Source organism: Cnephaeus nilssonii, assembly GCF_951640355.1.
Source record: "Cnephaeus nilssonii genome assembly, chromosome: 22".
Taxonomy (NCBI): Eukaryota; Metazoa; Chordata; class Mammalia; order Chiroptera; family Vespertilionidae; genus Cnephaeus; species Cnephaeus nilssonii.
Window position 1 is genome coordinate 3,343,047 of NC_137093.1, and position 16,072 is coordinate 3,359,118.

The 16,072-nt window shown below is 54.1% G+C and overlaps 1 protein-coding gene across 1 annotated transcript in view; it reads right to left on the reverse strand.

Moving 5' to 3' along the window:
- Positions 1-15,613, reverse strand: part of CLMP (CXADR like cell adhesion molecule) — a 100,825-nt gene extending 85,212 nt beyond the window's left edge. The window contains exon 1 of the mRNA XM_079762812.1: positions 15,308-15,613. Coding sequence (XP_079618938.1) covers positions 15,308-15,332 — 25 coding nt within the window. The 5' untranslated portion in view covers positions 15,333-15,613. The remainder of the gene's footprint in view (positions 1-15,307) is intronic.
- Positions 15,614-16,072: the final 459 nt, after the last annotated feature.

Consider the following 16,072-nt stretch of genomic DNA (forward strand, 5'->3'; position numbering starts at 1 on the left):
GAATGGAAAAAAAATTTCCATGCAATTAGAAACAAAAGAAAGCTTGGGTAGCAATACTCATATCTGACAAAATAAACCTCAAAGTGAAGGCCATCACAAGAGACAACAAAGGTCACTACATAATACTAAAGGGACTGATCCAACAAGAGGATATAACTCTGGTAAACATATATGCACCTAATGTAGGAGCACTTAAATATATATATATATATATATATATATATATATATATATATATATATATATAAAAATTCTCAGGGGAATTTTATCAAACATTCAAATAAGAACTAACACCTATACTCCTCAAACTATTCAAAAAAATCCAAGAGGAAGGAACACTTCCAAGTTCTTTTTATGAGGCCAGCATTATCCTAATTCCAAAACCAGATAAAGACACTACAAAGAAAGAGAATTACAGGCCAATATCCCCAATGAACATAAAATCCTCAACAAAATATTAGCTAATCGGATCCAGCAATATATTAAAAAGATCAGACACCATGACCAACTGGGATTTATTCCAGGGATGCAAGGCTGGTACAACATTCACAAATCAATAAACCTGATACATCACATAAACCAATTGAAAGACAAAAAAATTCACATGATCATACGGACAGATGCAGAAAAAGCATCTGACAAAATCCAACACCCATTTTTGATAAAAACTCTCAGCAAAGTGGGAATACAGGGAGCATATCTCAACATGATAAAGGCCGTATATAACAAACCTACAGCCAACATTATACTCAATGGGCAAAAACTAAAAGCATTTCCCCTAAGAACAGGAACAAGACAGGAATGTCTGCTCTCACTACTCTTATTCAACATTAGAGGCCCGGTGCATGAAATTCGTGCACAGGGTGTGTGTGTGTGTGTGTGTGTGTGTGTGTGTGTCCCTCAGCCCAGCTTGCACCCTCTCCAATCTGGAACCCCTTGAGGGATGTCTGACTGCCCGTTTAGGCCAATCGGGCCTAAACGGGCAGTCGGACATCCCTCTCACAATCCAGGACTGCTGGCTCCCGACAGCTCGCCTGCCTGCCTGCCTGATTGTCCCTAATTGTTTCTGCCTGCCAGCCTGATCAATGCCTAACTGCTCCCCTGCCGGCCCGATTGCCCCTAAACTGCCCTCCCCTGCTGGCCTCTTGTGTCCACATGGGGGCGGCCATCTTTGGCCACATGGGGGCAGCCATCTTGTGTGTTGGAGTGATAGTCAATTTGCATATTACATCTTTATTATATGGGACTAGAGGCCCGGTGCATGAAATTCATGCACGTGGGACCCTCAGCCCAACCTGCACCCTCTCCAATCCAGGAGCTCTCAGGGGATGTCCTACTGATGGCTTAGGCCCACTCCCCGTGGTACTCTGCTCTCAGTAGGGCCTGGGGGCTTCGCTGCAGCCATGGAGACAAAGTCCCCATGCCCTGCTGTCCACTCTCTGTCTGCCGGGCCTGGGGGCTTAGCCGCTGCGGTGCAAATGAAGCCCCCATGCCCTGCTGTTCACTCTCTGCCTGCTGCCGCCATGTGAACGAAGCCCCCATGCCCTGCATTGTGCCCTGTCTGCCATGTCTGGGGGTGTTCCTGCCGCCGCCATGCTAAGGAAGCCCCCAAGCCTTGCTGTTTGGGCTCTGTCTGCCATGTCTGGGGGTTTCCCCACCACTGCCACGCTAAGGAAGCCTCCATGCCCTGCTGTCTGTGCTCTGTCTGCCTGGCCTGGGGGTTTCCCCTCCTCTGCCCTGCAAATAAAGCCCCATGCCCTGCTGTCCAGGCTCTGTCAGTGACAGGTGGACACTCCAGCAGTGGCAGAATGGCGAGGCTGAATCCGCCCCCTCTGGCGGTGGATCTAGCCTCGCCACTTCGTCCCCACAACCCCCGGCCGGGCCAACAGGCCCAGACACTCCAACAAAGGTGGAGCGGCGAGGCTGGATCCGCCCCCTCCGAAGGCGGATCCAGCCTCGCCACTTGGGCCAACAGGCCCGAACACTCCAGCGGCGTGGCTGAGGGGACTGGGCGCCACCATTTTGTGGCTATGGGTGCCGCCATCTTTGTGATGGAGTGACAGTTAATTTGCATATTACTCTTTTTATTAGATAGGATAGTATTGTAAGTCCTAGCCATAGTGGTCAGACAAGAAGAAGAAATAAAAGGCATTCAAATTAGAAAGGAGGAAGTAAAAAGGTCAGTATTTGCAGATGACAAGATATTGTACATAGAAAATCCTAAAGACTCCACCAAAAAACTATGAGATTTAATAAATGAATTTGGCAATGTAGCAGAAAATCAATGGCTTTTTTATACACCAATAATTAATTCTCAGAAAGAGAAACTAAACAAATAATCCCATTTACCATTGCAACAAAAAATTAAGATACTTAGGAAGAATAAACTTAACCAAGGAGGCAAAAGACCTGTAGTTGGAAAGCTACAGGAGGTTGAAAACAGAGATACAAGAAGATATAAACAAGTGGAAGAAAATACCATGTTCATGGATTGATAGAATCAACATCATTAAAACGTCCATACTACCCAAAGCAATCTACAGATTCAAGGTAATCCTTATTAAAATACCAACAGCATATTTCTCAGATCTAGAACAAATACTCCAAAAATTTATATGGAATATAAAAGACCCCGAATAGCTGCAGCAATCTTGGGAAAGAAGAACAAAGTTGGAGGAATCACAATACCAGATTTCAAGTTATACTATAAAGCCACCATAATCAAAACAGCCTGGTACTGGCACAAGAACATGCACATAGATCAATGAAACAGAACAGAGACCCCAAATGATCCATGCCATTACGCTCAATTAATATTTGACAAAAGAGGCAAGAGCACACAATGGAGTCAAGACAGTCTCTTCAATAAATGGTGTTGGAAAAATTGGACAGGTACATGCAAATAAATGAAACTAGACCACCAACTTACACCATACCCAAGAATAAATTCAAAATGAATAAAAGGCTTAAATGTAAGTTGTGAAACCATAAAAAATCTGGAAGAAACCATAGGCAGCAAAATCTCAAACATCTCTCGTAGCAATATGTTTACAGATACATCTCCTAGGGCAAGAGAAACTAAAGAGAAAATAAACAAATGGGACTACATCAAAATAAAAAGCTTCTGCACATCAAAAGACACCATCAACAAAATGAAAAGGAAGCCCACTCTATGGGAGAACATATTTGCCATGATACATTAGATAAAGGGTTAATATCCAAAATAAATAAGGAACTCCTACAACTTAACAAAAGGAAGACAATCCAATTAAAAAATGGGCAAAGGACCTAAATAGACCCTTCTCCAAACTGGACATACAGATGGCCAAGAGACATATGAAAAAGTGCTCAAAGTCACTGGTCATCAGAGAGATGCAAATTAAAATGATAAGGAGGTATCACCTCGCACCTGTTAGAATGGCCACCATCAACAAATCAACAAATGACAAGTGCTGGTGAGGATGTGGAGAAAAGGGAACCCTGGTGCACTGCTGGTGGGAATGCAGACTGGTGCAGTCATTATGGAAAACAGTATGGAGTCTCCTCAAAAAATTAAATATGGAACTCCCATTTGACCCAGTGATCCCACTTCTAAGAATATATCCTAAGGAACCCGAAACACCAATCAGAAAGAATGTATGCCCCCCTGTGTTCATAGCAGCACAATTTACCATAGCTGAGATCTAGAAACAGCCCAAGTGCCCATCAGTAGATGAGTGGATAAAAAGCTGTGGCACATTTACACCATGGAATGCTATGCAGCTGTAAAGAAGAAGAATCTCTTACCCATTGAACCAGGGAAGTATTATGCTAAGCGAAATAAGCCAGTTAGAGAAAGACAAGTATCCCATGATCTCACTCATATGTGGAATCTATGAACAATATAAAGTGATGAACAAAATAGATCCAGAGACATGGACGCATGGAACAGAGTGCAGAATCTCAGAGGGAAGGCGGGGAGGGTGAGAGGGTGGGAAGAGATCAACCAAAGACCTTGTACATATGCATGGCACAGACAATAGGGTGGTGAGGGCCTGGGGCAGGGGCGGGGCTGGCTAGAAGGGGTCAATGGGGGAAAGGCGGGGGCATATGTAATACTTTCAACCATAAAGATTTAATTAAAAGATGATATTCTAGGAAGAGGTTACAGGCACTAAGTCTCCTGTAAAGAGGTGATCTCTTTATTTTTTTAGCTTTCATTTCCATTTTACCTTTACTAACATGCTTGTTCGTGTGTTCACTCACTCATCCATCTGCTGAGTACCTAATGTGTGCCCACCACTAGCCTGGTTACAGACCACACGGCACTGCCCTGCTCACCGTCAGGAAAGACAGAGAGCCCGACGAATACAATGTGGCACAGGCTGTTGCAAAGACCTGAGCGAGATGCTATGGGTACAGACGGGTGAGCATGCTCCCACCGGGGCGGGGCGTCAGGGAAGCCTTCCCAGATGCCACGAGAGGCCATGGTCTTGGAGGGGTGGGAGCTGGTCAGGGAGACGTGATGAAGCCGCAGCCGGGCCCAAGGGCCGTGCAGGTCCAGGTGTAAAGGGGTGAAAAGCAAGGGGTGAGGCCTGAGGGACCACCGGGGCAGAGCACTGCCATTGGCAAAAGTGGGAGAGGGACAGAAAGGAGCGAGGCAGCGGAAAAACGAGCTTCAGAGTTCGCACTGCTCTCTGTCTCTGTCTCTGTGTATGTGTCTCATTTCTCTCTGTCTCTGTCTCTGTGTATGTGTCTCCATTCCTCTCTGTTTCTCTCTCTCTCTCATTTAGTGCCGGATTTGAGAGGAGGCCACGCTGGGCCGGAGAGGGAAGGAGTGGTAGGAAGGTCGAGCTAAGGTGCAGCCTGGGAGGGATGTCACGGTCCCTCAGTGGTTGGGAAGCAGGGGTGGGGGTGGGAGGGTGAAGCGGGGGGGTTGGGGGGGGGGGGCGCTGGGGACTGCGGTAACAGCATGAGAGGCAGTGGAGCAAGAAGGCGGCTGCTGAGACATGGCCCCATTTCCAGCCTCGCCTTCCTTGAGGCTGGAGGGCCAGGCGGAAGGCTGCTGTGCTGCCCTATTGGCTGGCGCAGGGGGCGGGCGGGCCCCCCAGGACAGCAGGTGGAGACCAGGCCCGGCCTGAGAATCCACTCTGAGTGGGAGGTCTGGGCTGCAGAAATCCGGACAAGCCTTCTTAGTAGAGAGGGAAATCATACTCTGCTGTTTGGGTCAGTAGAAAAAGACAAATACTTTTCTTCTCACCTTGAGGTCTTCCTTTCCTTCCAAGTTTAAAAGGAAATAAAACTCAGCACATCTTGAGGGTGGGTGCCGTCTCACTGGGGTCTAGTGCTGGGCAGGACAAGCGGCTCCAGGAACATGGCACACGTGGGAACCGCACCTCCGCTGAGGCCGAGCCCCCCACCAGGCGGAGCTGGTCCCCGGGCGGCCTCCATCTGCGTGTCACTGTCTGCCTGTCAGCCACCCGTCTCTTTATTCTCGTCTCCCCGGAGCAGAGAGGGAGCAAAAGGCGAACTCAGCTCCCCTTCCCCTTGGAATAGTCAGGCTGTCCAGCGGAGGACGGCACATCTTCCTCCGGAGCCTCCTTCCCTCACCTGCAGGATGCGGGCGCTTGCACCTGCTCCTCGGCGGCCTGGGACACGGAGTCCTCGCCCAGCACAGAGCCGGCGCTGACCACAGCGTGCCTCCGCAGCAAGAGCGGGAATGAGCCACCCGGGGTTTCCCAGGCCCGGCGGCAGGTTGGCCCAGGGACGGGGAGCAGGTGGCAGAGAGGGTGCCGCCTGAGGAAAGAAGGCTCCGTACGGGGATGTCGCCTCGGCAACCTGCAGACAGCACGCTGAGCGGTGCCGAAGGGTGCCTCCTGCCTCGGACTGGACACCAGCTAAGCTCTCACCCAGCAGCTGCGGACAGGGGGGCACAGCTGGGCTCTGCTGTGGACAGGGGGTGGGGGTGGGGGGCACAGCTGGGCTCTGTTGCGGACAGTGGGGGCACAGCTGGGCTCTGTGGACAGGGGTGGGGGGGGGCACAGCTGGGCCCTGAGCATCGCCTGGGCCGTGGAGCAGGGCGGCACTCCCTGAGGGCCAGGTGGAACTCGCCTGCAGGTGGAGAAGCAGGTGGCTGAAGCCCCAAGGCTGGCCCTGCTCCGCAAACACCAGGAGGGCGCTGACGGCAAACAGCCCTCCAAACTCGGGGGCCGAGCCGCGCCCGCAGGAAGGAGAAGGGAAGTGCCCCAGGCCACGGGATTGGGAAGTGGCCGAGCCCAGCTTCACGGCCAAGGTCTGAGGACCCAGGGCCAGGCCCTCCAGAGGCTGCTGCCTGGCGGGTCCACACGGAAGCCTTCCGTGCCTTCCGCTCTTCCCTGGAAGAGTGGCTGGAGCTGCTCGGAGCTGTCACGGGAAGTCACGAGAAGTGACAGGCCGGGCTGGAAGACACTGCTCCCAGTCTGAGCGATCCCCACACACCCAGGCCTCTCCCTCAACAATGACATAATAAAGCATTTCCCTCTGGGATTCGATCCTCCCCCTCCCCCCCCCCACCCTCCCAACAAAAGAAAAAGGAAGACTGTCAGGGGCTGAGTCCCAATTCAATACAATGGGTTTCTTCTAGAACAGACAGTTCCTTCTGGGATTGATCCTATTTGCCTTCCATGTGGACAAATACCATTAACACCCTGCGTGAACAGACCACCACTCTTAATAACTGAGATACAAATTCATTGGCCTCTCTCTCTCTCTCTCTCTCTCTCTCTCTCTCATTTTTTAACGTCGCGTGAGGGATGAGGAAATTGAAGTAGCTCTTTAGCTGGCAGGCTGTGATGAAGAATGAGACCATAACTGTCAATGGGCAAGGCCAGCAGGAGGCTCACACCCCCTCCACCTCCGGAAGCACCTGGCTGAAGGCCAAGGACGCACACACTTAGCTGTCCGCTCCGATGAAGACGGCGGGTCACCGCCCACCTCACGAATGCACAGGCGCCACGCGGACACAGGGACAGACACCCGAGGACCCACAGCAGAGACGCCTCTCTCCACAGGCAGCGGACGGAAGCCGCCTCCCCGCGGGGCTCCTGAAACCTTGGTGCTTCCCCAGGACAGCACCTTCCCAATCGGGAACGCCTTCTTTGTGAATATGCCACATCCAGTCCACCGGGTGTTCTGAGGTGGTAGGAACCCTGCCTTTTGTATAGCTGGAGGCTCAGAGCCCAGCACAGGGCCTGAACTACAGACGGCAGGCCCCTTCTGTAACTGGTTTGTGAGCGAGAGTCCGTGAATGCAGTAGAAAATGTTCCAGTGCTCATGTGAGAGCTAAAGAGGACGCTAAAAGCGCGAGCAAGGGAGCTGCTGCCGCCACCTGGAACAGAGTGAGCTCAGAGACACTGCTCCGGCACCACCAGGCGGTCAATGGTTTCAGCTCAGCCTTTTCATCCTCTACTGTTGCTGCTTCCACACCCTCCTAGTTCTCCTCCTCGTCCTGCTCTCCTCTCCTCTGTCGCTTTATTGCCTGGCTTCAAGGAACCGCCCCTGTTCCACGCTGACGGGGAACCACCTGAGGACGTTCCCCTGTCTCCTCCGCGCGCACCAGCCCAGCGTTCTCCCCCGATTTCCACGGGAACAAGGCGCGAGTCTGGTCACCACCAGACCTTGGCGAGGCTGCACGCAGCGCTCACTAACAAAGCGCCTGGCTTCAGCATTCTTCCTCATGTTGGTCTATGTGGTGCCAAAGGAAACACACTTACTTTCCTGGATTCGGACAGTTAGGGAGCTCAGATAACCAACATTTTTGTATTTTTTGCTGGAGTCGGCATTTGGTGGTGGAGGTGGGGGCGGGGGAGGGGGGGAGAAGCCAAAACTGCTGAGGACAGGACTTAACTAGAAGAAGCGACAGCTAGAGCACTCACGCCCAATCAGACCCGCTCGCCACCCACCGGCCGGCCAGCACGGGAGCTCCTGCTGGCTCCACGCAGGGCAGGGCTCCGCAGTGGCCCGAGAGCGACAGGAGTCTCCTGACTCATGGGCGGGACTAGTACGCCCTGGAGGACAGACGGAGTCACCCTGCGCTGTAAGCAACAGTCACCCACCCAAACGAACCGTGCCCGGGCCTCTGAGCGGCGTGGAAGGAGGTGTGGGTAAACGTTCTGTTTCCACTGAGATTTATGGGGTGAAACCCTGTAAACCAGGCCTCGGCCTCCGCTGCCCCCTCCTTGGTAGCACAGACGCCTCACGTTGAGAATAATGATGTGCCTCCTGGTAAATGGGAAGCTAGTGGTCTTGGAGCCGAGTGCTGGTTGGTGCCCTGGCTCAGCTGGTTATGAGCAGGGTGATCGGAGACTCTCTGAGCCTCAGTTTATTTATCTGTAAAATGGCATAAGAATGACATTTGCTCTCACAGGTGATTTTAGGGTGAGATAGACATGTCAACACACTCTGTGAACTGCTAAACCTTGTGCAAATGTGAGAAATGACTTCAGCTGTCACCGCGGTCCACGCAGTCCTCTCTCAGGTGCGACAAGTGAACTAACAGCATGCAATTCACATTTCAAAACCCAACCCCAGTTCAAGTCTATGCAAGGAACCCATGAAGCCGTGTACCTCATGGATACACATCATGATACATAAATTATGCCCTAATTTTAAAATTGAAAAACGTACTTAATGCTTATAAATCGTTTCACACATTCGACCCTCTCTGCAGAAGCCTATCCTGGGTGTCCAGGCCCGGGGGTGTTTGTAGGTAACCCGGTAGCTCTCCTGCAGATGAGGTTCGTATTTCAGCTACTAACCTTCCTGGGCAGGGTCTCTGGCCACCCACTCTGATCTTGAGCGAGGTGCCCTGGCTGCCAGTGCAGTTCCGGGATGGAGTCGCTGCTGCTCTCTTCACGTTAGGTATCAGTCCTTCTGGGCCTGTTAGTCACAGGTTACTAATTGCCACGAGTGGACAAGTGCCCGAGACTATCTAGGTAAGGTGACACATACGTGCTTCCCATCACAACCACATCTAGACCAGCCCACACATTCTCAGAATTTAAAACACCCTCAGAGGATGTTCGTGGTCCAGGAAACCTAAGATAACCTTCGTCTGATAACCTCCTTTTACAAGAAAAAAAAACAGTACCTGAGGATCCGAGTGGTATGACTTTCCCAGAATAACCCGGCACCATTAGGAAGGAGCCAGAGCTACGGGGTTTCCACTCTGTTCCTTGCGGGCACACCCCCACATCCCCGGTGTCCTCTCTTTCCCGAGTGCGGCAGACATCAGACAGGGCACTGCGGAGTTTCCAGGATTTCCAGCCACGATGGCCAAATGGAGATGTTACGACATCTGCCCTATTTTTCAGGCAATTTCTCAACATGAAAGCCAGTGCCAATTATTCAGCGTTTGGCTCATTTAATGCAGCTTCTGAAGAGCAACTGTGATCTCCATGAGCTGAAAAGGAGGGAGAGATCTTCTATTTCAAGAATGTGTGATTGGGCATATCGTGGAGTTAGGGGTCTCGTCTGGCCCTCCTGCTAAGCTCGCTGTTTAACTTTAGTCGAATCTCTCTGAACCATCGATTTACATAGTCCCTTAGCTTTCCCTTTTCTGACAATCTCTGACTTCACCTTTTAAAAATGTCTGTCCAGGTCATCATCACTACGTGCACTCATGGAATATACTCATTTATGCACACTGCTCAGCTGAGCACAAGACAAAAATAGGATGAGACAAGATATGTGCCTACTGGGAACCTATCATTACTATGACCATCATCATTAATGTGGGAAGATGAGGCAAGGACATAGAATCCTACTGAGACCTGTCATTAAACTCAAGCCTTCCTTAAACTCATTTTCAGGGAGAAACTTCTTCCCAACCTGGCAGAAGTTTCAGTGAAAATGTCTATTGTTACTCTGGTAGTAATATACCCAATATAACAAACTAAGTTTGTATAACAAATATGATATCTGGTCCCCGTCCATGTAATGTTCTATGTAAATATATATTTTTAAATCTTTGTGACCTAGGGCACAGAAGAACTTGTTAAAAAATATATTTTTATTGATTTCATAGAGGAAGATAGAGGGAGGGAGAAATAGAAACATCAATAATGAGAAAGAATCATTGATCAGCTGCTTCCTGCATGCCCCCCACTGGGGATTAAGCCACAACGCGGACATGTGCCCTTGACCAGAATCAAACCCGGGACCCTGTAATCCATAGGCCGACACTCTATTCACTTAGCCAAACCATCTAGGGCTGTTTTATGTATAATTTTTAAAAATAGTCCTGATCCTATTTTTGCATTAATGGACAAGAAAGCACAAAACAAGCTGAATTAAAACTGGGCTCCTCACAATTGTATCATCCCACAGATGAATAATTCTTCAAATCTTTCACCTTTAAAACGTTCCAAAAATCCAATTATCTCAACAAATAGTTCACAAGCATTTTGTTTATGTAAGGTGCGGAAAGTGGAGCACAGGTGAATGAGACACGGAGCCGACAGTCTAACTGGGGCATTAGATATGCATTCAGATCAGTATGCTGCAAAGGTAGCAGAATAGAAAGGCTACTGGATTCCAAGAGAGGAAGGAATATATTCTGCTGGTGAAACCATGGATGGGCATTTGGAGGAGGTGGTTTTGATCTGTGGGGTGGAGAGTAACGGGGCACTTTTGGCGGAGGGACGACCATAAGCACAAGCACAGAACTGAAAGAAGCATGGACATGGCTAGGGCACCAGAAGAAATCGAGGTTCTCTGCAGAATTGTCTGGGGGCAGGGAGGAGAGGAGAGGGATGATCCTATATAATAAAACCCTAATATGCAAATCATCCGAATGGCAAAATGACCAGTCCCTATGACAGTGATGGGCAACCTTTTGAGCTTGGTGTGTCAAACTTCGCCAAAAAACTGAGCATAACTAGGGTAGTGTGTCACTTTGAGGAAAAAACTAACTCCAAGACTCTAGTCTCAAATGTTTCATCCTCAGGAGCAGCAAATGTTTCATCCTCGGCATGCGGCCGCGTGTCATCAGAAATGGCTACACGTGTCAGTGCTGACACACGTGTCATAGGTTCGCCATCACTGCCCTATGATGTGCACTGACCACCAGGGGGCAGATGCTCAACGCAGGAGCTGCCCCCGGTGGTCAGTGCGTTCCCACAGGGGGAGCACCACTCAGCCAGAAGCCCTGAGCTGAGCTCACGGCTGGCAAGCACAGCGGCGGTGGTGGGAGCCTCCCCCGCCTCCGCTGCAGGTGGGCAGTATGGAGCGAGGGGTCCCAGACTATGAGAGCCCCGGACTGAGAGAGGGATGTCTGCCTGCTGGCTTAGGCCTGATCCCTAGGGGTATTGGGCCTAAGCTGGCAGGCAGACATCCCCCGAGGGGTCCCAGACTATGAGAGGGCACAGGCCAGGCTGAGGGCCCCCCTCCAATCCAGTGCATGAATGTCATGTACCAGGCCTCTAGGTCTATATATATAAAATCCTAATATGCAAATAGACCGAACAACCGGTCGCTATGACGTGCACTGACCACCAGGGCGCACACATGGGACATGGTGGGTATTGGCAGCAGGCAGCAGAGCGCGGAACATGGTGGGCGTCAGCTGCGGCGGGATGGTGCAGCAGGTGAGCAGGGGTGCCAGACCAAGGTGGGGCACCAGTCGTCATCAGGGTGAGCTTCTGGTGATTACTGGAAATTCTTTGCTCCCGAGCGCCACGGTCCTGCCTGGTGCTGAAGCCGCCACTCGCACCCTCTGCCTGCGCCCAGCACTGGTCCTGATTGTTCGGTGCCATCAGTGGGTGTGAGCAGCAGCTGCTGGCCCCGATCGCCCCTGAGGGCTTCTCCACCTCCCCCTGCTCCTGAGGGGTGTATGGGGCAGCAGCAGCCGCTTGCACCCGCTGACGGCGCCAGCCCAGCTTGCACCTGCCCCAATGACTCCACGTAGTCAGCGGGTGCGAGTGGGGCATGGTGCCGGAGTGGCGATGGCAGGAGAGGGACTGCCGGCAAACAGGGAACTGGGGCAGTGGTGGGAGGGGCCGGGCAGGGCTGTGGAGGATGGGCAAACCCACCCCGGTGCCCACTACAGCCTCGTGGCCCACAGTTCCTTTCAAGGTGCACGAATTCGTGCACTTGGCCCCTAGTATTCTATAAAAACTTCAATATGAGAATGAAGTGTTTGTACTCAGTATTATAAGCAATGGAGACCAATAAAGGTTTACAGAAGAATGGAGTAAAATCATAGAATTATAGAAATTTTGAACTCAAGTTCTCTCCACCCCCATTTGATAGACAAAGGAGTCAGAACAAGAACCAAGAAAGCCTGCCAGATTCCTAATCCAAATTCCTTGCTTTATACCAGCTGTTCTACACGGTTGCCAGTCGCAGTGTGCAGGGTAGAGGAGAGAGGGTCCAGGCAGGAGGTCAACGTGGCAGCTATCACAGAAGTCCAGGAGGGAAGCTCAGGTGGAATGATGAGGACCTGAGCTCCAGGGGAGGCTGGGGGTGGTAGTCGGAGGAGGGGTTCGAGTTTGGGGGGCCCATGAAGTCTCCCTTCCCTCTCCTCCATAGAGATCAGGGTAGTGATTTTTCATTCATTCAGAGAGGCGGGGCATTTGATTTGATTTATTGGCAGATCCATCCTTGTTCAGACAGTGACCCTTCGCCCTCCCGACTCCCTTTCAATACTGTGCGTTCTCTAGAAAAGAGAGGTCAAAACCACCCAGCGGTGGCCAGAACTGTGCCTTCAAGGGATCAGTAGGTAGTTTTAGGATTCAGGCAACTCTGAGGGTTTTCTTTCTGGCTTGGCTAAGGGTGCCCAGGAATACCATGGCCCAAAGCCACTTTGCAAATAAGGGTCATCCAGCCCACGGGAGTGCTCCCCAGGGGCTCCCCCCCCCCCCCCCCGGCGATGTCAGCTGCAGAGGGGTTCCTTCAGTGTTGCTCCCCTCCATGCCTGTCTCTGATTTACCGAGCTCATCTCAGGTCTCCTGCCTTGTCTCCTGTCCTGACCTTCAGCCTGTCCCCCCTGTGACTTCTTACTGGAACAGTTTCATCAACTTAGGGCTTGGATGTCATGAATCTGAGTCTGTTTGACACAGCATAGATGTGGCAAAGCTTAACAGCAGGCGTGAATGCCGAGCTTCCTCTTGGGCAGAATTCCAAGGCAGCAGTCCACCTCTTCCCTTCTACATGGCTTTCAGTTTGTAAAGACAGAACCAAGAAAGCAACCGTGAGGGGCAGCTTCTATTATAAAGGCAGAGCACCCACCAGAGGCGTGAGTACACACAGCAGGCACCCAATAAGGACTAACCCAACCCTCAGGAACTAAGAGAACCATCATCAAGGCCAGCTGATGCCAACGGGCCTGTGGGCCAGAGCCCCCTCGCACTTTGTGCCTGAAGGTGCCTCTTCCCTCCCCCAGGCCCCGCCCGCAGGGCAGGCGCACACTGACAGCTCACGGGCCCTGTAGGGACTCCCCTGGACTTCACTACGGGCGTCTGTAGAGCCTCCTGTGGTGACGGAAGACGCTTTGGTGAGCAATCTCTGGAGGCAGACAACCTGCACTCAAACCCCATCTCTGCTAACTATGAGCTTATGGCCTTGGGCAAGTTATCTGACCTCTTCCCACCCTGCTTTCTTCATCTGTGAAATGGGAATAATGAAGGGGGTAGCCAACAGGGTTGGCATAAAAGTAAGTGAGTTAACCAGATAGTACGTATAAAGTGCTGAGAATAACAAGTACTTAAGGAATTGCAGCTGTTTTTAAGAAGGCAGCTCTGGTGTTGGAGTCTCCTGGGCACGGGTGACCGGTCGCTTAGGGTAGAGGCCCCTGAAGGGGGCGGAGGCGCTCTCCAGAGGTGCCAGCTGCGCGCAGGAGCAGGACTGAACACCTGGCGGGCTTCTGAAAGGGCTCAGAAAACAGGCCTCACCCGCCCTACCTGAGCAATAGTTCGCCAGTCCACCTCCTTTACCCGCTTACCTGGCCCAGCCAGATGGCCTGGTTGGTTTGTAAGGTTTCAAAAAAAATGGGGGGGGAGACAAAAGAGAGAGAGAGAGAGAGAGAGGGAGCTTTCTAGACAGCTAGTTCAGGGTGACTTCACTTCACCCTCGTTTGAGGTTCCCAGACATCAGGCCTGTCAGAGCCCGGGTGGTTCAGGCTGTGGCCGTGGGGCCCGGAGGGACTCGGGACCCATCTGGGTCCTGTTCGGAGCTAAGGAAACCGAAGCCTCACGTAGTGAATAGCCTGTCCGAGGTCACCCCGAGGTCATCCCGCTGGTCAGCAAGACCAGGGCTAGTTCTCTGGGGGCCTGGGGGCAGGGCCGAGCTCACTCCACCAGTGGCTGGCTCCCCCTTTTCTGAATTCTGGCTGCCTTTGGTCCTGTCTGCAGGTGAGACCGCACTTCGCTCCTGCATAAGCGGGTTTCTTCCGTTTTCCTGCCCGAGGGCCCTGGCATCGCAGACATCCGCAGGCTCCCGGTCAGCTCCTGCCTCCTGCGCGCACAGCCTGGATGTGTGCTGTCCCGCCACCCTGCAGCCCCCCCCCCCCACCTCCACCCTGCAGCCCCCCCACCTCCACCCTGCAGTCCCCCCTCCACCCTGCAGCCCCCCCTCCACCCTGCAGCCCCCCCTGCAGTCCCCCCTCCACCCTGCAGCCCCCCCACCTCCACCCTGCAGCCCCCCACCTCCACCCTGCAGCCCCCCCCCCTCCACCCTGCAGTCCCCCCTCCAGCCGGGAAGCGTCCGGGCCTCCGCGGCCTCAGGAATCCTGCGGGTGACAGGGGCGCGGGCGGCGCTTCCGTTGCCCCAGAACCGCTCTCCGTTCCCTGCTTTCCGTCTTCTCCCCGCCGTCTGGGCTCACTCCCCTCCGTCGTGCCCCTTTCTCCGCCTCTGTCCCTCCAGTCCCGTCCTCTCCCCCGTCCCGGCCTCCGGGCTCTCCTGGTGCCCGGCCTCCCCTCGCCTCTCCCCTCCCGTCGCTTCGCCTTCCCTCCCTCTGACCCCGCCACACATCTGTTTCCAATCTGGGCCCTGGAGGCGCCTGTTTGCAACAAAACCCTCCCCCACCCTCAGGAACCTGGCACCCAAATTCCCCAAGATCTCCCTCCCCCATCCCAGCTCCCCAGCCTCTCCGGAGACCAACCCTCCAGGGCGCAGACCCTCCGCCGCCCACGGTCCGCCCGAGCCGGACCAGGACCCCCAGTCCGCCCAGGCCAGATGTGCCCCGCAGCGGAGGCCGCAGGGGAGTCGGGCTCCCCCGGGACAGCCGTCCCGTCCCTCCCGGGCGCGGAGATTCGCGGGTCCTCGGTCCCCGCCCGCCCCCCCGGGCACTCACCCAGCCAGAGCAGGAGCGGGTCCATCCCGGCGGTGCGGGCGGCGCCTCCCGCTCAGCCGCGGGGCTCCGGGGCGGTGGGCGAGCTGGGCGGGGCGCCTGCGGGGGCCGGCGGGGCGCCTGCGGCCACGTGCCCCGCGGGAGGCCCGCGCCCCGCGCCCGCTCGCAGGGGGCTTCGCGCGCCCCACCGGCCGGCGCCCGGACGGGAGCGGAGCCCGGGGCGGGGGAAGCGGGCGGAGAGGCGCTCCCGCTCCCGGAGCACTTCTCCCAGTTTGGAAAGGAGGAGTGAGGAAGGGAGAAAATAGAGGAGCTGCAACCACATGGCCGCCTCCTCCCGCAGCCCCTCCCTCCCCGCCCCGCCCTCCCGCCTTGGGGTGCGCGGCGGGAGCGGGCCGCCGGGGCCCCACCTCGGCAGCGGGGCGCCGGGCTGCGGGCGCGGGAGGGCGGGCTCCGCGCAGGGAAAGTCGGGGACCCTCCGGCTGAGCCCCGGGCCGAGCCCTGCAGGCTGCTCCGTCTCCATCTCTTTCTCGCTCACAGACTCTCTGCTTCCACTTCTCTCACAATCTCTTCTCTCCCCGCTCCCCCTCTCCCCCCCTCTCCCCCTCTCCCCCTCTCCCCCTCTCCCCCCTCTTCCCCTCTCCCCTCTCCCCCGCTCCCCCTCTCCCCCTCTCCCCCTCTGTCCCTCTGCCCCTCTCCCCCTCTCCCCCTCTGCCCCACTCCCCCCCTCTTTCCCTCTCTCCCCCTCTCCCCTCTCCCCCGCTCCCCCTC